Source organism: Kogia breviceps, chromosome 15 (genome assembly GCF_026419965.1).
Source record: "Kogia breviceps isolate mKogBre1 chromosome 15, mKogBre1 haplotype 1, whole genome shotgun sequence".
Lineage (NCBI taxonomy): Eukaryota > Metazoa > Chordata > Mammalia > Artiodactyla > Physeteridae > Kogia > Kogia breviceps.
The window spans coordinates 26,251,150-26,272,133 of NC_081324.1; the positions used below are offsets into that span (position 1 = coordinate 26,251,150).

The 20,984-nt window shown below is 48.9% G+C and overlaps 1 protein-coding gene across 3 annotated transcripts in view; it reads left to right on the forward strand.

Annotated features, from left to right (window-relative positions):
* The window catches only part of ST8SIA5 (ST8 alpha-N-acetyl-neuraminide alpha-2,8-sialyltransferase 5), a 78,643-nt gene that overhangs the window by 32,998 nt on the left and 24,661 nt on the right, over window positions 1-20,984 (forward strand). For 2 of the 3 annotated variants that reach the window (XM_059041003.2, XM_059041005.2), the window contains one exon: window positions 14,505-14,597. The exons of the other annotated variant lie outside the window; for it this stretch is intronic. In XM_059041003.2, coding sequence (XP_058896986.1) covers window positions 14,505-14,597 — 93 coding nt within the window. The remainder of the gene's footprint in view (window positions 1-14,504; window positions 14,598-20,984) is intronic. 3 annotated transcript variants of the gene reach the window in all.

Here is a 20,984-nt window from a genome sequence, read left to right on the forward strand (position 1 = left end):
CCAGCCTTCCCTTCCCTGTCTCCTGGGGTCCCTCAGGGCCAGAGACACCTCTGGCATCTGTCAGGTGCCCTTTATTCAACATTGTTACCAATTGAGTTGATTTCCTTCCAGAGAGCCGCCATTTGACCAAGAGCTTCCTTAGCCACTGAATAAATGTGATGGCCACACATTTCAAGTTCTTCTGGGACACTCCCAACTCATATCCCAATTTCCAGTTGACCCTCAAACTCTCCACATATGTGAGAAAACACAGTAATGTATTTCACACGTGTAGAAAATACTGGTTAACGTAATTCGAACTGACCTGTACGTTGGTGATTCTTTGGTGTGGGAGCAGCTTCTGCCTTCTTTAAAATGGGCAGGACAGCTCCTGGCAGCAGACGTGCAGGGCTTGGGGGAGGACCTAATGACACTGTGAAAAGGGCTCTGCAGAGTGAAAGTGCATCATCCCAGCGGACAGCTCTCTGTGCCTGGAATATGGGATGAGCTTTGTGGTATTGTTCCCCTACTGAATAATTCAGCGTATGCCGTATTTTGCTATCCGTAGCTGTGTGGTATGTTGAAGAGTGGGACACCTGATGTCATTTTTTATTCACACTGTTGGAAGGGAAGTCAGGAGGTGCCATTTATAACAGAGGATAAAGAGGGGCAAAAAAAGCAATGACTCATAAATTGAATACTCAACCAGGAGCCAGAAGGAGAAGGAGCGGGTCCAAATGATCGGTCTGGAACACACCAAACAGGACCGCAAAGGAAATCCAGGCCAGATGGTGCTCATAAAGGCTGTGGCCGTGTCCTCACTTTGGACATGAGCTGGGGGAAGTCCAGACCCAACTGGAAAGTGTATGAGTTACAAAATATACATTGACATATAGCTTTATGGATTTCAAGTCTAGATCTGAAAGCGTCCAATAAGCATCCCTAGGAGAACTGCTTTAGTGAACAGATAGGAATAACTGTTAATCAGCCAAGGCTTCTATTTAAGTGGGTGCTTTGAACAAGCAGGAAGGTCTTTGAAGACAGTTCTCATCGTGTTCCAATTATGTGTTTATGTTTCTGTCTCCCCATCTAGACAGTGATTGTGCTTCTCCATCTTTGAATGTTTAGCACCCAGTATGGCAATGGCTCAATAAATGTTAATTGAATAAAAGAATGCATTAAGCAAGAACATAGTAAAGACTATTGTTAAGAACGCAAACTTCGATGTCTGTGTCCTGGAATTCTTCCTTAGAGATTTATTCCTTTGGATTAAACCTTGTCTTCTGGCACTGTCTTTGAAGATTAATCCCTGGGAAAGGGAAACACTTTGGAATCATAAACTCATTCACAGTTTGGAATGACCAGAGAACTTTTTCTCTTGAGAAAAGCAGGTAGTAAGGAAGTCTGAGAGTTCTGGGTGGCAGGGTGGGAAAGGGGAAACTGATCATGGGGGAGGGGTATGTAGAAAAATAGAAGGCAATGAAGGCAGATGATGTACTTTTGCAATAACTGACTGAGAACTACATCCCCCCCGAACCACCCCCACCACGGCGCATGGTGATTCTGGAAAGGGTAGATAGGGGAGGGGATGGGGAGGGAGGGCACTTTTCCTGTCAGCTCACTGCTTTGACCTCGCCAGCCTGGCCAGCTGCCTGAAAGACCAGTGACCGCCTGGAGGGCAGGGGAGGCACAGCACCCGTCTGTCCTGCAAAGTGGATAGGCAGCGTTGCCTCCGCTGCCTCAGGACATCCCAAGGAGAGGTCCCCCAGGCACAAGGGCCGAGGGCAGCTGAGGCAGGAGTCCCCTAGGTGCTGACTCTCAGCCTGGCTTGTAGCCACAGCTCAAAAGGCTTCACTCAACTTCTGCCAAATGGGTCCTGCTCCATATCCCAGTCCTTGTCCTCCTGCCAGGATCCACCTCCCACTAGGCCTCCTCCTTGAAGCCTTCCCTGATAGCCCCTTTCACTCTATGTTCACTCTAAGATGTGTCTGCACAGAGGGCTATTTCTATCATTACGCAGGCAGAGAACTCTCCAGCAAGTGCACACGAACCACTCTGTGTTTGCTCGGGCGTTCCCCAAACCTCGAGGAGCCTCCTACCCTGGGGAACGGGGCTGGACTGCCTGTGCATGCAACTTCAGGGCCCTCCCGACACGATAGCTTCAGACACAGCCCACAGGCGGCCTGGCTGGCTGGCTTCATCAGCCCCTCCCCCCAGGGTGCACGCAGCCTTGGCCCCCTGGTCCGAGACGGATGGCAGGAGAAGGCTTGCAAAGACAGCTCAAGGAACACTTCTCTCTGAGGTCTAGGGCAGAGCTGGCTCAGACTGCTGCCTACCCAAGCTGTCTGTTCCCGGGACAGCATTTTCCCTGTGCTGCTGGGCTTCTGACTGGGGTGCTGGGGACTTTCTACAGAGGAAGGTAGCACCAGCCACAGGAGTAAAGGGCAGTCCCCAAACTGGTGACACAAGAGCCTCTTTGCTCCGCAGAACAGCAGGCCAAGTAAGTGTCAAGGCTAGTGCTTTTCTCTCTGGGTCAAGGTCTGTGTTGTGCCTAATCGTCATATTTCAGAGCTGGAAGGAACTAGACTGAATTCAATTTAGCACTTTATGATGCTATATTGAATTGCTCCCTAATTGTTTCAAGACAGTGTATAATTAAGGAATAAATTGTGCGATACAAGTGCTCCAGGAGCCTAGTGTAGAAGTCAGAGGCGCTTCCATGGAGGGGCTAGACTTGGCTTGGATGTGGATGGGTGATGCCTGTGGCCGAGTGCTGCTGGGGGCTGGCTGTGTGCCAGGCATGGTGCTGGGCGCCTGATATGTATTATTGCAGTTAATCCTCACGCTCAGAGCTTTGAGGTGGGTACTGTCATTGCCCCCATGTTACAGAGGAGGAACTGAGTCCCCACTTCCAGGTGTGGTGGGTGGAGCAGCTGGAACACACCCCATGCAGTGTGACTCTGAGTCCTAGCACTAGTGGGCCATGCACGACGGAGGGATTCTTCTTTCTGGGCTGTGGACAGACATCCAAGGTTGGGTTGGGTTGGGTCCCCTCGTTTCTCCTTGCCGAGTCCTCTCAGACCGCCTGTTCCTACCCTCAGCTCCTGGCTGTTAGACCGGAGTAAAATGGCCATATTGATCTAAGTAGGTGATTACGCGCATATCTTCTTCGAGTATTGTCGTTAGCGCTAGAGGCAAGACCATCTTTAGGGTCTTTCATCCCTTCCTCTCCTGTTTCCCACTTTTTATATTCTGTGTCCACCCACCCTCCACCCCCAGCCTCTGTGCTTCACGTTTTCTTGATTGTTATCCCTGAAAAATGCTTCTTTCCATCTGCCCCTGGGGGTCCTGGATTTCAAAGAGGAGCCCTTGGTGGCAGGGTTAGCCCAAGGGAAAGACTTCTCCATGGTGGACTTACAGGTGTGGTGACAGCTGTGAGGGGTGGGGTCTGCACGCTTGCATTGTGGGTGCAGGCTGGGTTAGCATAAGCCTTTCTGGTCAATTTTCACTTCTGCAGAAAAGGACATAAATAAATAAATAGCCGGAACTCTTGGGCTCCATCCAAGATGGCGCTGCTTCCTCCTTTCCTCCCACACACCCAATGTGGGCCTCTGGCGGCACACAGACAGAAGAAGCTGACTGTGAAGGTGCCCTGAGACTCCTCGGGTGGTGCCGTTCCATGAGCTTTGAGGCCCTTAGTTTAGTCTGAATTGAGTGTCCTGGGCAAATAACCACTTACATGATCCTTCCTGTGCCTCAGTTTCCTCCTCTGTGAAACTACCACCTCGAAGTCACTGGTGGAGTCCCCTGGGTGGGCTCACAGCTGGCAGGAGGTGCTCCCTCTCGGGGCCTGGTTTCCACATCAGGTGATTGCGGCCTCACCCCTTCCTCACCCCACGCCAGCTCCTCAAACCCTCTGTTCCTCGCTTCTGTGGCCTGTTCTCCCTCCTCTCCTTCTTCACAGCTCCGTGCTTCCTGCCTCCTGGACCGTCATCAGGAATTTTATACCAGTCACTTAGCACAGACAGGAGGCCGCAGAAAGGAGTGAGAATGGAAAGGACAAGGGATCTGGGGTCTGGCCGAGAGGACCAGCATCCACCTGGTGATCAGTTTAGGGGATGCTCAGAAGGTAAGACACCAGGGTCGTCCAGCTGTCAACTCTGTGTAGCCATGCATAGCCCACACCACCTTCTTCAATGGCCATGAGGTCTGTGGGACAGTGGGCAATGGGGCTCCCAGAGCCTCGCAAAGAGGCTGTCTTCCACCGCAGGCTTCCCTGGGTGGACTGAAAACCTTCCCTCCCTCACGCTCAGCTGGAGCTCCTAGGTTTACCTTTTGAAGCCTCACAGAACACTTCAGTGTATTCTTCTTCATGCGGCTTTTCCTTCACACTTCAGGGAATCCCAGTCTCTCCACCTTACCCACGGCCATCTCTGCATATGCTCACTATCTTAGTCAGTGCAGGCTGCTATAATGAAATACCACAGGCCAGGAGGCTCATAAACAGAGATTTATTTTTCACAGTTCTGGAGGCTGGAAGTCTGAGCCTGCATGGGCACCAGCATGGTCCGGTTCTGGTGAGGCCCCTCTTCTGGGTGTCAGACTGTCATCTTCTTGTTCTGTCCTCACATGGTAGAAGGGGCTAGAGAGCTCTCTGGAGCCCCTTTTATAAGGGCACTAATCCCATTCATGGGGGCTCCACCCTCGTGACCTCATTACCTCCCAAAGGCCCCACCTCCTGATACCATCACCTTGGGCGTTAGGATTCAGCATATGAATTTTGGGGGGAGACACATTCAGCTCACTGCATACACTCACTCCTTCACGTTGAGCCTCCACAGTCTCCGCCTCCAGCTTCTCCTACTTCTGGCCTTGTATCAACCCACACCAGTGGGGCTTTTGCCTCCCTGCTCCCCCAAATCTGTTCTTCTCAAGGTCACTGATGACCTCCTAGTTGCTAGATCAGTGGGGCCTTCTCCATGCCCCTCTTCCTTAACCTCTGTTAGCGTTGGATGGAGCTGACCTGTTTGTCCTAGAAATGCTCTCTGCTCTGTGCGTCCACGTCATCGGGCTCTCCCGGTTTTCCTTCGTCCCACAGGACTTACTTTTCGGTCTCCTTTGCTGGCTCTTTCTCCCCTGCCACCAGCTGAATGTCAGAGCTGACCGCAGGCCCATCCTCTGCCTTCTTCTCTCTTATGTTTGCTCTCTGTCCTGGAGATCTTATTGAGTTCTTTGTCCCTTGACCCTGGGATGTGTATCTCCAGCCTGACCTCCTCACTGGGCAGCAGACGTGTGTATCTGACTGCCTACCCGATCTCCTCTTGGGTGTATGAGAGTCATTGCAAGCTTAACATGGCCCAGGAACCTTTGATTGACACCCAAACCTATTTGTCTCCATCATTCCCACCTTCTTCAATGGCTCTGTGATCCAACTAGCTGTCCAAGCTAAAATTCTGGGATTTACTGTTGATTTTTCTCTTTCTCTTTCCCTTTCTAAAAGTTGCCTTCAGAATGTCCTACTGGTTCTTCCCCTAACCTCTTTCCTGGTCTGTCTCCTCCCCACCTCCTCTGCAACCCACCATCTTCTCATGCTGCAATCATTTCCTGTCTCCATGTTACTTCTCTCTCTTTACAGGCCATTCTCTCTACAGCAGCTGGAGGGGAACTTTTAAATCAGACCATGATATTCCCCTGCTTGGATGCTCTGCTGTGCTGGGTGGCCCATGAGGCCAACTTGACCTGTCTTTGCTCACCTCTTTGACCTCGAGTCCTCTCACTTCCCACCAGCCCCTCTACCCCGGCCACACTGCTGCTGCTGTCCTGCAGCCTTCTTTGGCCTCCCATAACGCTTCCAGGCACCCTCCCATCCCCTGTCCTGCTTTACTTTTATAGAGCTCATCACTACTTGGCCCTATGCTGAATTAATATTTTGTCTTTTCTGACGGAAGTCCACGAGGGTGGGGCTTTTGTCTGGTTTGGTCATCGCTGTATCCTGGCCTCAAACAGTACCTGGCGCATGGTAGTGGATCGGTAAGTCTTTGGTGAGTGAAAGAGGGGAAAAGCTGTCCATGGAGGGGTACAGACAGGCAACAGAAGAGTTGCACGTAATCTGGTATAACAGGATTGGGCTGGAGGTGTGCCCAGGGGTTGTAGGCACAGGGGAGGGAGGGCAGGGAAGGCTGCCAAAGGAAGCTGACACCTGGGCTGACCTCTGATGGATGGGCAGGTTGTAACTAAGAACATGCAGCGAGGAAGAGTATTCCAGCCAGAGAGGAAAGACTGACTCACGTCCCTGTCCCTGGGAGAGAGAAGAGGACTCCTAAGGAAGGAGGAGTGGCGAGACTGGTGGGGAGATGAAGTGGGTGGGGGCTACCAGGGAGCAGCTCTTGGCTTGGGCACTTGGGGATGGTAGTCAAAGCCACCAAGAGCTGTGTGACAATATGTGCATAGAAGATTGACCAGAGCTACTTTAGACCCATGATGGCTCCAGGCTGCTGAGCCGAATTTTACAAAGAGGAGCTTTTTAGGGCTCCCTGGTCTGGCCCAGAAAATAAGGCTGCCATGTATGTACTCTTGCAGGGAATGTGCTAGATACTGGATCTGGGGCCCTGCAGAGCTGCTGGTTGGGGAGGAGGAGTGTCAGCATGAGGCTTTGCCCCTGACCCTCCCCCTAACCCGTGCCAGGAATAACACTCCACTGAGGTTCACAATGGAAGCAGATTAATCACAATACAATCCAGGGTTGCGCTCAGAGCTTCAGGCTATGTAGCTTTCAGTTCTGATTTCTCAAAATAGCTCTGGGGATTCCTGTGGACAAAGGAAGAGACACTGGTCCAGAGAGGGCCCTGGTCCACGCAGGGGTCTGAGTCAGGTCCCCCCACCACCCAGGAGGGGCAGTGTGTCCTGGCAGCTGTGACCTGCTATTGTTAACAGCCAAGCCCTTCTTGCCTCTCCCTGCACCCATCTGAGAAGACATTCCAGTCCTTTGTGTGTCAGGCTGTAATTTTCAGACTTTGATTGCTGTGTGTTTGCCCTCACGGTTAGTATGGTATCTCAAGATGGCAGCTGTTCTGCTCTAAAATAGCACTGAGCTCACTGAAGGGCTGTTGGCCTTGGGAAGGGGAGGGGGCTGCTTACTGAGAAGCTCTCAAATGACCGTGGCTTATACCAGTCAGGGAGACGGGCTGCACTGAGGTGACTAAGGACATGGGTTCTGGGCTCTTGAAAGTGTGAGGTTCCTTTTTTTAGTGCCTCCATCCACTGGCTGAAGAACCCTGGGCAAGTTACTTTACCTCTTGTAGCCTGAGTCTCTGGTGTAAACCGGGGCAGTGATGCCTGCCTTTTAGGGCTGTTGGGAGGACTAAGGGAGGCCAAGTTAAGGATCTAGTATCAGGCTACCACATACAGTTGTGCAAGGTGGGCACTGCACAAAAGTATCTAGCCAAGTGGAGTTGAAATCCAGCTCACTCTCATTTGACAAGCCATGTGCCTGGCATGTGGAGAAAAAGGTGCTTTTTCCTAATTCACACAGAGGTGCCATAGCCACACTGTTCCTACCCAGTGTGGAATAAATAAACCACTCTGTGGTTCTCTGAGACTCTGCACCAGGCTTGACAGGGGCCCAGGGTTTCAGATTGCTGAGCTGGGGCAGCTTCCCTACTCCTGGGGCTGGTGGAGGTCCAACAGGTGTGCTCTTGCATGACACAAGGACTGCCCTGGGTTCCTGTTTTCTTGAATAGCATTAGTATCTGGGGATGAAGCGGCATATTAGATAGAAAGCTGAATGCATGGGGTTCATCTTGTACCAGCCAGTGGCTTCTGGGTCTCAAAGTATTATGGCCCCTCAGGAAGATCCCACGGTCCCGAAGGAGCTCTGGAGGTGGGATCAGGTGAACAGAGGAGCCCTCTGTGGGGCAGGCTCATGTGGAGGGGCTGGGAGGAATGACAGAGCCAGACTCTGTACACGGGATCCTGGGCATGCTGAAACGCGGCCTCCTCAGCCTTCCAAGCGGGAGCCCAAGCCTGCGTGGGAGGAGGGGAACCAATATTCAGAACCGTTGCCGTCACGTCTTCATTTGTCTTCTCGCTTAGTAGGGGCTCTCGCCTGCTGATCAGGCAGCCAGCGCTGCCCAGCTATGCCCCCCACACTCCTGAGGGCACAGAGACGGGGGCAGGATGGATGCAGCCTGGCACCAGCATTGGACTTGGCTGCCCGAAGCCAAGTGGCATCTGAGATGAGCTGGGCTCCTCATCTGAGCGGCTGGGACTATTTATACCTGTGAGGTGCCCGAATGTGGTGTCAGTGTCCCCTCCCCTTTGAGGTGGGTAGAGATCAACTTTCCAGAATTGAAAGAAGAGACAGTGACAAACTCACCTTGAGAGGCTAATGGAGTTGAGGAAGTTGGAGAAACTGCTGCTCTCAGTCTTCTAGCAGCTCAAGGGAAAGCTTGAGCTATTTAGAGAGAGATCCATGACTTAAAGGAGCATTTGTTAGTGGTTTCCAATAGTAAGAGAAAACTTATAAAAATATAGAAAAGTGTTTTTTGAATCATTCATAATCCCATTACTCAGAGAAACCAACTATTTTTTAAAAAAAATCTTTATTGGAGTATAATTGCTTTACAATGATGTGTTAGTTTCTGCTTTATAACAAAGTGAATCAGTTATATGTATACATATATCCCCTATCTCCTCCCTCTTGCGTCTCCCTCCCACCCTCCCTGTCCCACCCCTCTAGGTGGTCACAGAGCACAGAGCTGATCTCCCTGTGCTATGCGGCTGCTTCCCACTAGCTATTTTACACTTGGTAGTATATATTAGTCCATGCCACTCTCTCACTTTGTCCCAGCTTACCCTTCCCCCTGCCTGTGTCCTCAAGTCCATTCTCTACATCTGTGTCTTTATTCCTGTCCTGCCCCTAGGTTCTTCATAACCATTTTTTTAAAGATTCCATATATATGCGTTAGCATACGGTATTTGTTTTTCTCCTTCTGACTTACTTCACTCTGTATGACAGACTCCAGGTCCATCCACCTCACTACAAATAACTCAGTTTCATTTCTTTTTATGGCTGAGTAATATTCCACTGTATATATGAGCCACAGCTTCTTTATCCATTCATCTGTTGATGGACACTTAGGTTGCTTCCATGTCCTGGCTATTGTAAACAGAGCTGCAATGAACATTGTGGTACATGATTCTTTTTGAATTATGGGAGAAACCTACTATTAATATCTTGTTACAGTCCTTCCCTTTTCCCATGTGTTCACATATGTATATATAGCTCTTTTTGGAGATCATACTTTTGTAACTTGCTTTTTGCACTCCACATTATCATGAGCATCTTCCCATTACACACAAAAATTTAAGCATCATTTTTGATGTCTGCATCATGGTCAGTATCCAGACCAAAAAGGGATTTCTATGGCTTCCTCCAGAATGCCGTCCTTGGGCCCCCTGTCAGAAGCAGAATCGAGGGGGGACCCGTGTGGCAATGCTTCTTGCAGTCTTATTTCCTCCAGTCGTTCGTCTTTAAAGACTGAGATGGAGTAGCACAGCCTCCCAAAAGCAAAGCCCAGACATGCTGGAGAAAGAAGCAAGGGCTATTAGCTCCATTTTTCAGATGGAGCGCTAGGCTTTAGACCCAGGCCTGGAGTGATTTTGATGGCGTGGCTGAGGTACCACATGGAGTGTTTTCAGAGTACCTGGGATTTGTTATCCTCACGTGTGGTAAGACACACAGACGTGGAACTGACTGTCACGAAGGAAGAGGTTTTTATATTTACAGGAAGCACACCATGCCATGTAGGACCACCCAGGAGGCACCAGAGTCAGTCAAGAAACAGGAGGAGTGAAGGGGAGACGTGGGCAAGAGCCATCTAGGCAAAGCCTAGACGGAAGGAATGGGTGCGGCAGGGTCAGCAGACTTAGGATTGGCTAGTGTGGATAATTTCAGTGAGCTCTGGGGCAGAGGGCTGTCTCTAGTTGTTTGGCAGCTGGCCTTGGGGTGATTAGGACAGGAGGATAAGTGGCCCTAAGTGTGAGAGAAGGAGGAGGCGGTGGTGGTGGTGGAGAATGAGCTCTGGATTGCTTGGTTTGCATATGAAAGGTGTGCTCGTGGGGTTTGCCATCTCTAGGAATTGACTAGTTCTAGGAGAGGCAGTCTCTCCAGGGCCAGCAAGGCCCCAGATGTCAAAGCATCAGAAACACGTAGTTAATCTATGGAGTCTGCAGCAGAAATGGGTGATGAGGGACATCCCCACATCCAAGCAGAATTCAACGTGGGCTTTGTCCTCAGGGTGGTAGGGGAGAGGTTTACTAATAGCAGCAAAAGGACGATGGCAGCCAATCCAGATGGTGGAGAACTTCCTGAGTTCTTCATCTCTGACTCAGCTCCGCCATCAACTAGCTGAGGGACTCTAAGCATGTCTCTGACTCCCTGGGCATCCACTGGCAGCTCTTGCCCTTTAAGGGCAGGAGAAAGGGAAAGAAGGGAAATGGACATGCCTTGGGCACTTCCTGTGTGCCCGGCACTGTACTAGTGCTTTCTCTGAAATTCTCATCAATATCTTCTCTCAGCCCTGTCACAAGTGTAGTGCATTTTTAATGCTGACTTTGCAAATGAAGAAACTAAGGCTCAGGAAAGTGATGGGCCTAAGGTGGCTAATAAGGGGCAAAGAAGGATGTGAACCTTATTCCGAAATCCTTTCCACCTAATAGCCACTAAACACACCACACAAGACCATTTGGAATCATTGAACTGCCTACTGATGTGATATGAGTGATGTTGGGGATTCAGGAAAAAGGAAGACTGAGTGGAGGCTGGCAGAGGTAAGGCCAGGACGGCCTTGTGAAGGCAATGGAGGGGCTGGCTGATCAAAGGGAGGTGCTGCTGCTTGGTTTTAACTTCCTTTGACGGTTTCTTTCTCCTGTTTGTGGATCATTAATTCATAGTATTGTTCTGGCTTGGTTAGTAAGTGGGAAAAACTGAGGGAACCTTAGGGATTGTATTTAAGTGCTGGGTGGGACTTTAGATACCACCTCGTTCAGATTATTTTTAGGAGGAGAAAAAAGAGGCCCAGAGAGGGGAAGTGATTTACCCAGAGCCACACAGCTGGTTTAGAGGCATATCCTAGATGTGTCTGCAAGTGTCCCTCCTGTCCCTGAGAACGCTAGGATAAGCCTCCTCTTAATAATCTTCAGCATCATTATAATCTGGAGCTTTTCTTAGTAGCATCCTGAGATCATGGCTTCAGATGACCCAGTGGATTCCAAAGGGCTTCGTGTCACTGGCTCTGGTTGCAAATGATGATCTTTGTGATAAGACACCAGACCTCACTTACTGTTATGTGACTGGAAAAACGACATGAGTTGGAGCCAAGGTCATGGGCTTTTTTGTAGCCCCAGGCTGACACCTTGTTCTTAGTTGCAGATAACAGAATCCATTTTAGCTAAAGCAGAAAGGGATTTATTAAGGGTAGAGATAGCACAGAATCATTGGGAAAGCTGAAGAAAGACTCTAGGCTAGCTTCCAGGAATGTCTCTGCAGACTGCCTTGTGAAATTGGGCCACCGTGGAAGCTGCTGCCTCTGATATAATCGCAAAGGTGCTGCCACCACTACAATTTCCAAGAGCCATGCCACCTCTGCCACATTCTGCACCAGCAAAACAATACCTTGAGCTTTGTCATTCTTCTAGAACATGACTCTGACTCAGTCTCATGCTACAGATTGTTGAACCTAAATTGCTTCAAGGACCCTAGCTACAAGGGAGGCTGAGAATTGTAGTTTTTAGCTTTCTTGTCTCTGTAGTACAAAAGATGCAGAGATACCAAAGACAAATTCCCTGTGTTTGAGATACTCCTCATTTGGAAGGGGAAATAGATAAATAAACAGACTATTATGATACAATGGTATCTGCTCTAATTAGGGGCAAATGTATAGAGGGACCCTGAGAGTGAGCATTAGAAAAGGCTTCCCAGAAGTGGGGGCATTTGAGCTGGGTTCTGAAGGATCAATATGAGTTTGCCAGGTGAGAAAGACAGAGAAAGGAGTTGTAAAACACAAGGGAAACAGAAAAAGGAGAGTGTGATATTTTGGGGATCCTCAGTGCCTAGTTCTTATGAAATCTGCTTAAATTCTTTTAAGACATGAGAGAAAGGAGAGGATTTATTTTGTATAAATAGGAGCCAATTTGTTGTATAAAATATTTTAATATTCTAAAATATTATTTAAAATTTCTTAAATATATAATTATAATATTTTAAAAATTAACTTAAATCACATTAAAATGATAAAGAACAAATATTTACAAATATAATAGTTTTAAAGTGTTAAATTATATTTTTAAATTATTTAAAATACCGATACTTTAAAAAGAAGCCAATTTATTGGATAAACGTCTCAATATTTCTAAAGCAGCACAGACATAAGTTTGTCTACATAAGTTAGTGTGAATATAAGTGAAATAGCTGCTGCCACATTTTCGGAGGTTTGTGGGAAATGCTCAAGGACTGACTTTATTTTAAATCCTTGGTTGTGGCTTGCAGTGCCCTGCAGCAGTCCTGGGGCTCCATCCCCACCTCCTGTTCTCCAGGGCTACCTGTTGAGAGGCCACTGCCCCAAGTTTAGAGAGGCTGACCCTGCAGGCTTCTTGATTCTGGGCTGTCACGGGATCCCACCCTCCCAGCTTAATCTGCCCAAGCATCTTCTGAAAGAGAGGCCGTGAGGAAAGGGTGCACCTGGCCTCTGCCCTGGAGGCCCCTTCTGCCTCTGTGGCCAAGTCCAGCAGTGAACTACTGTGTTTTACCTTGGTGGGAACCCTCCCCCTGACCCCCCCCCCCCCGCCTCCGACTCCCCCACCGCCCAGGCAGGCGGATGTTCCCTGGGCTGGTGCAAACTGTCAGGTGTGGCTATGGGAGGCCAGAGGGCACTTTCCAGGGGATACCAGCTGGCCTCGTAAGTGGGTGGACAAGAGCAGTCTTGACTGTACCCACTGGTTCACAACACAGCTTTGCCACCTGCCACCCACACGACTCTGGCAAGTGAGTTAACTCCCAGAGCCTGCTTGTGATGACCGCTTTCCTGGTGGGCTAGTAATAAAGATTGAAAGGGAATATGATGCTTAATGAAACAAGTCAGACAGAGAAAGACAAGTGCTCTATGGTATCACTTATATGTGGAATCTAAAAAATAATACAAATGATTGTACCTGCAAAACAGAAACAGACTCACAGACTTAGAAAACAAACTTGTGGTTGCCAAAGGGGAGAGGGAAGGGGGGAGGGATAAATTAAGAATATAAGATTAACAGATACTAAGTACTATATAGAAAATAGATAAGCAAGAAGGATATACTGTATAGCACAGGGGATTATACCCATTATCTTGTAATAACTTATAACAGAATATAATCTGTAGAATACTGAATCACCATGCCGTATACCTGAAATTAACATAATACTGTAAACAACTATACTTCAATTAAAAAGAAAGAAAAGTGAATGCTTCCACGTAGAGTGCCGCACCCTGAACGTGGCCCATGACAAGGGCTCAGCAGTATTGGCTGAAATTGCTGTTGTTATTCCGCGTGAAGCTGCAGAAGGTACTGCAAGGTGACTCTGACATGCCTGGAGCCAGCTGGTGTGGGAGTGGGCTCGGGCCCCACCTGGAGTGCCACCTGTTTAGCCTCAGTTTTCTCAGCTGCCAAATGGGGAGAAAGAGTCTCACCTAGTCACAGCGCGACCATGGGCATCAGTGAGCTAATGGAAACAAATGCTTTTATTTTTATTTTTTTTTGCGGCACGCGGGCCTCTCACTGTTGTGGCCTCTCCCGCTGCGGAACACAGGCTCCGGACGTGCAGGCTCAGCGGCCATGACTCGCGGGCCCAGCCGCTCCACAGCACGTGGGATCTTCCCGGACCAGGGCACAAACCCGCATCTCCAGCATCGGCAGGCGGACTCTCAACCGCTGCGCCACCAGGGAAGCCCAACAAATGCTTTTTATAGTAGAAAAAGCAGCTTGTGTTTTTTCAGCTATGCTTGTGGCTGTCGTGTGACACTTCTCCCAAGAGGAGGAGAAAGGAGAAAAGAACAGGAAAGGGCAGGACCAGCTGAAGGCCTGTAGCCTCACTGCCCCGGCTCCCAGGGCTGCCTCCATTAATGACTGGTCAGAGGAAGACCGCAAATGAGAACATGCCCAGAGCATCCTCTTTCTCCTTCGAAGCCACCACGTGGAACCAAACCTGCTTCTAAATGTCATGATTTACTGAAATGGGTTCACGCTTATACTTCCAGGTTGATGGGGGTGCTGAGAATAATCAGCCGCCAAGTGATCAGGCCAGAGGCCCCCAGCAGTCCTGGACACAGATCCTCATCAGGTCGTCTGCTGGGGTGGGCTGGTTTGCTCTATTAATATGGCCAGATACCCCCCTATGCCCCCCACCCCCCGACAACAAGAGCCCCGACAGGTCCCTGAAAGTCTGGCCGCTTCTCTGCGTGGTAACCTCTGTCCCTATTGGTCCCCAGGTACTTTGAATTTTACGAGGGCCCCTTTGAGTATAACTCCACGAGATGCCTGGAGCTGAGGCACGAGATCTTGGAAGTGAAGGTGCTTTCCATGTGAGTGTGGCCGGGTGGGTGGTGGGTGCAGGGCGGTGCACGTGGGGACGGGCAAGGCAGGGTGGGGTGGGGGGGTGAGGGATTGGCCCAAGGAAACTTGAAACTTGGTGCATCACTACTCAGAAAGAATTAGGGTGCTTCCCCGGGGCCTCTGGCGTTCGGAGAGCTCTGGAGGGCTCGACGCAGGGATGACTGTTCGTGTTTTATGAAAAATGCCAAGTTTGCAAGGTTACCTCTGGTGACTGGGCGTTCCAGTCCCCGGCTCAATTACCAGAGTCCATGGTTATCGTCACTGGGCTCCTCTTGGATAGAAATCGAAGAGGACACAGGAGCATCTTATCTGAAATTCAGTACTTTGTGGCTGAAGCATTGCCCTCTTGCTATTCATTAAATTTTTAAAAATTACTTAAAGGATACAACATTCAAGTGGTACAAAAAGATATACAGTGAGAAATCCCCTTCCCACAGCTACCCCCCTCCAGTCTGCTCCTCAGAGGCCACCCATGTATCCTCGTGCATCCTTCCAGAGAGTCTGCATAAACCAGCACCCATGGGTGGATGTCTTTTACCTTTTTTTTTTTTTTTAAATACAAATAGCTAGAGAACGGTGCTCCCCACTCCCCACCAACAGTGTATCACCTGTGGCTCTTTTGCAACCTGTGTGAGGGAAAACGCATCACATGCTGGACTCACTAGTGTATATGTGGCTCCCTCACGGCACTGCCACGAATTGAGAGGCATTCGTGTCATGTTAATCATGGTAGGATGTATGTTTATTTGAAAACAGTTAACACTGACCCTTGAACAACATGGATTTGAACTGCGCAGGTGCACTTGTATGCAGACATTTTTTGAGAGTAGATACTGCAGTGCTGCTTGGTCCGATGTTGGTTGGATCTGCGGATGCCAAGGAGCTGTGGTCAGGGAGGGCTGCCTACAAGCCCTGTGCTGTTCAAGGGACAACTGTGCATCCGATGTGGGAGAAGTACAGTTGATTTGGAGCCAGGCAGTGCTGGATGCTTATGTGGACTCATGGGCCCTGACACGATCCCAGGACTTCCATCCATGGCCCACAGGCAGGAGCCACTGCTCCTTTAGCCACTTGACATGATTTCCGGGTCATGTGGGTCATTGAAAGAGCTTGGAGCTTGGGGATCCAAAGCTCACTCTGGGCCTTAGAAGCTCTGCATCTTTATACAAATTACTTAACCTCTTTGAGTCTTTCCCTACCTATAAAAATGGGGACACAATTACCTACTTTTAAGGGTTGCTAGTAAAGACTAGCTGAAGTAACATGTGAAATAGATAGCCCAACAGTGCACATCTACAGCAGCACACGTAATAGGTGCTCAATAAATGTTAATGTGCCCTCTCTCTCTCTTCCCTCCCCTTTCTTTCCGTTTTGGAACCAGCAGCAGCTTTTCTGGGCTGACATTCACAGACTCCATCAGCTTAGTAGTGCAGGAAAGCTCCGGGGATAAGGCCAAACGTCCGGCTGGGATCAGCTGCGTTGTTCACGGTCCTTGTTCTGATTGAGGGTCTGTATAGCTTCTAGAGGGACCCCAGGAGGCAGCTCACCCTCTGTCCATCCCACCCAACCCTGAGCGGAGCACACCATGGAGGGCGCTAGGAGTTAACTGGGCCAAGAGGAGTCTAGACTGAGGGGACAGTTTGTGCCAAGGCCTGTGTCAGGAGGGGCCCACTGTGTCCCAGGCTCTGAGAGCTGGCCTGAGGGGGGGACAGGAGCTATGTCACTGGAGGAGCAGGCCGGGCTGGACCTTGTGGAGCCTTGCAATGTGGACTGGGATTTAGATTTTATCCTTTTCTTAGGTCCATGGGCACCCATGGGAAAGGTTTTAAATAAGTGGGGGCGGGGGAGGATAATGTGATTGGTGTTTGATACGCTCTGCCGAGGAGCTGTGACTTAGTGACGAAGACGTCTGTCCGGCCCGCAGTCAGGAACCAAAGGTATAAGCAGAGAGCCTTATCTTTTCTCAGAACTCAAAGATCTTGGCCCCTTAAATGTCTCACTGCGGAAAGCTGGAACACTCTCGCTGAGAGCATACCTTAGAGTTTTCAAAGGGTAAATAATTAATCTTTTAAATTATAAAATGCAGACAGTTTCTTCATGGTTACTTCAAGATCTAGATGGGAAGTCTGAGAGACCCTATAAATGTCACATCCCATCCCTTTACCCATATATTGTCTCTATATTAGTATAAGTCCTTGTTTTGGTTTGCTATGGCTCCCATAACAAAGTACCACAGACTGGGGGGCTTAAACAACAGAACCTTATCTTCTCACAGTCTGGAGGCTGGAGGTCTGAGATCAAGGTGTCGGCAGGCTTAGTTTCTCCCGAGGCCTCTCTCTTTGGCTGATACATCGCCATCTTCTCTTTCTGTCTTCCCTCCATACCTGTGTCCCAACTTCCTCTTCTTATAAGGACATCAGTCATATTGGATTAGGGCCCAGCCTGGTGATCTCATTTTAGCTTAACCACCTCTTAAAGACCTTACCTTCAGATAGAGTCACATTCTGAGATATTGGGGTTTAGGGCTCAACATACGAATTTTGAGGGAGATATTATTCAGCCCATAATAATCCTTATCACAGTTTCCATTTAGGGACCATATTAGAAGTTACAGGGACCTTTGTTTCAAGCCTAAGTCTTGAACATTGCGGGGTGTGATGGGAACCTCATTTCCCCCCACGATCTGTGGCCACCCTTTGTCCCTTGTCAGGGACTTGTGTTGGTGACAAAAGGTCCTCTGTGTGTTTGGCTCTACTTCTTGTCTCTGCCTTTGGGGCACCCTCTCTGGTCTCCTGAGCTGAGCGGCCACCCCAGCTGGTGACCTGTGAGCTTTTACCCCATCTGTCTCTCCCATGGCAACTGCCCTCCATGTGGTCCCCTGGCCCTGGAGTCTCGGCGCTGGTGGTACTGGGGGTCTGAGAGGAGAGAGGCCGGGCTGTTCACGGGGGCATGTGAGGCTGCTGGGTCATCAGGGAGCAGTGATACCAGTGACTCCTTTCCTGAGTCCTCAAGCTGAAGTCAGTGGGCTCCCCCAGGGCTGGAATCGGAGAAGCCAGAGGCTGGTCTCTAATCTGGGTGTTTCTGATGCTACCTGGGCCCCTGTGGGCTTCACTGTGCTCCAGCCCAGAGCCAGGAGTGCTGCTCACGGGGGAGACCCTGATTCATCCAGAAAAGGTTAAATCTCCATCTGTGAATGGAAGGGGCTGGACGGCTGTGCCCAGAGGCCCTTCCGGTATACGAACGTCAGCTGGCATTCCATCTGAGGAGACAGTGGGGTGTGTGATTCATCTGGGAATCATTCTGATCCAAAATTGCTCCAATCAATGGTAAAAACCAGTCAGCTGGAAAATTCCCATATGGCAAAGGCCTCGTTCCCAGACCATGTCCAATACAATGAGGATTTACTCTGTGATGACTTGTTATGAAATCACGTTGTCCCTAATACTTGTAAAAATTATTTATGCTGACTTTTAGTCATTCTAGGGCCTCTTTATTTTTAAATAAAGAGGTTGCTGCCTGCTCACACACTGTTGGGGGCCATGCCTGGGACCTCACCCTTGGTGTCTCCTGCCACCGCTTCCCCATCTCTCTGGGCTGGGGAACCCTGCACAGAGCCCTGTACTGAGACCAGGAGAAAGTCTGGGAGCAGGGCTGGCTGGGCAGAGCTTTCAGGGCTGGATGTCCCTTTGTGCCCACACTTTTCTGAGTCTCGTTGCCTGACCCCACCCAGGCTCAGGACGTGTCTGTTAACTGAATGAGAAAGTGGACGAAACCTAGGTGGGAACAGAAGAGGCCATGGCGGGAAAGGGGGAGAACGAAGAGGGAGAACGAGATGATGGTGATCATCTCCTGCACACGACTAGAAAAATCAGGGAGAATACAGAAGTTTACAATAATAAAAAGCAAAGGTCCCGTTCCCCACACCCTCTCCCCCAAGCCTGCTACTTGGCTGTTTCTTCTGGGAATTACCTTGTACCTCTCAGTCCTATGCGTGCTATGTATGGCGTCCTGCTTTGGTGGGTGAGGATTCAGCTCCCTTACCCAGCCCAAACCATCCCCCCACTTTTCCCAGTTGAGGGGTACTGCTCTTTTTAGTTCTTCTATCTATAGATTGCCTAAGTAACCTATTTCTTGTTCTACCAAATATTGGCAGTATCTCTTGATCCTGTACTTTGTAAGATGAGGCTATTAAAATTACCCCAACTTTTTAGTTCCAGCCTCTGGCTTCAGTCATCCGTGAGTTTACCTTTAGAATGTCAAGGCCGATAACATTTACATTCTATTTGTAACCATAGCAAGCCTCTTTTGGGGCTGCTATGGGCAGACTCTAAAATTTGAAGATCAGAAAACAGTGATTCTCATCTCTTTTTCTGTTCATTTTTTTCCCTTTTTTTTTCTGGAGCTTCTAGTCATCTTTTCCCTTTTGAACACTTTGTCTCTATCATGCCCCCCCCCCTTTTTCCTGCCTGTCCATCGACCAGGCACTTCCCCAGGGTTTCCCCTCATCCTCTTTCTCCATCCTGGACAGGCTGCTCTCTTGGTGGGTCACACACTGTTCTCACTTCCCTTCTCTGCCTCCGTAGGTTAGATTCACCTGGAGCTGATTCTTTCTTGGTTTACTCCTTCATTTTGCTTCCACCCATCTTCAAGTAAATTCCCCCCAAATGGTGGGTGGAAGGTAAGGGTTTGAGCCCTTCTGTGTCTCAATGACCTAATTCTTCTCTTAATTTTTGGTTTGGTGGGATTGATATTTTAGGTGAAAATCATTCACCCACAGAAGACCTTCTGAAGACCTTCTCCATCATCTTCTTGTATCCGGCGCTGTATGAGCACGGTACTAATTGTTCCTTTGGAGGTGACCTGTTTTCTTCTGTCCGGAGTCTTTACAGATCATGACAGTTCTGGAATATCCTGATGGTGGACCTCAGGATACATGCTCATGGAGACCTCTTAATCTGGAGTTCACTCCAAACCCTTGAACTTTCTCTTGGATTTCTTCATATTTCCTCCTCTCCAATTTTCTCCACTTCTTTCTGGTACCTCTAAGAATGGTATTCTTCTGGATTGCTCCTCGAATATCTTTTAATCTCATCTTTTCTATCTCTTTGCCCTTTGCTTCTATTTTCTGAGAAATTCCTTGACTTTACCTTCCAACTTTTCTAATGAATTTTTTTCCCCCAAGAGCCCTTTCTTTTTAGATTGTTCTCAGAGCAATCTAGTCTTTTTTTGTCCCTCTTCTGGAATATTAGTCATGTCTTGGGAGAAAGGAGGTAAGTGGCTGACTCAACCCTTCATCTTAAAGTAAAGGTGATCTCTGCATTTGTAAAGCAATTTATACAATTTTTTATACATACTGTCTCGTCTGATCTTTCTGACAACCTTTGAGATCAGCAGAGCAGAGGTTATTATATCTGTCTTACAGATAAAGGGGCTGAGTCTCAGAGAGATTAAATGACTTGTCTGAGGTCATATTGCCAGTTAGGGATCGAACCAGGATTCCAGGCTGGGTATCCAGGCCCCGACCTTGGTCCAGTGTGAGACAAGGACATTGGAGGCACAGAGGATGGGGCCTGGACACTGGTAACAGTAGAACTTGGCACCCTGGCCTTCAGTGTTGCCACGGTTGTGTTTCTGGAGGCATTAGAGGCATTGGCTGTGCAGGGTGCTGCCCTAGGTGCCTGTGGGTTGCAGGGAGTGAGGGAGGGCAGCAGTGGGTGAGCAAGGGTGCCGTTGTGTAATGGCACCTCTCCTCCAATGTCACGTGAGCTAAGGAAGCAACAGCTGCTGTGGGAGGTTTGGGAAAGCTGGAAGGAAGGCATCAGGATGAGAGGAGGGACTCCTTCTAGCTCTTTAAAGCTGTCAGGCAGATTCCTGCCCCAGGGCCTTTGCACTCACTCTTCTCTCTGCCTGTAATACTCTTTCCCCAGATATTTGTGTGGCTCACTCATGCATCATTTCAGTTCTTTGTGCAAGGTTCCCCTCTTCAGGGAAGGCTTCCCTGATCAACCCATCTGAAATAGTCACTTTTTGACCCTTGATTCATTTTTCTTTTTTTATTATTTCTTTTCTTAAAAATTGAAGTATAGCTGGTGTACTATATTATATAAGTTAGAGGTATACAATATAGTGATACACAGTTTTTAAAGGTTATACTCCATTTATAGTTATTATAAAATATTGACTACATTCCCTGTGCTGTACAATATATCCTTAGAGCTTCTTGCTTCATTTTTCTTTTTTTCTTTTTTAAAAATGGATTAACTTGATTTTTTGTTTGTTTTCTGGGCTGCACCGGGCGGCTTGTGGGATCTTAGTTCCCCAATGAGGGATTGAACCCAGGCCCTCGGTAATGAAAG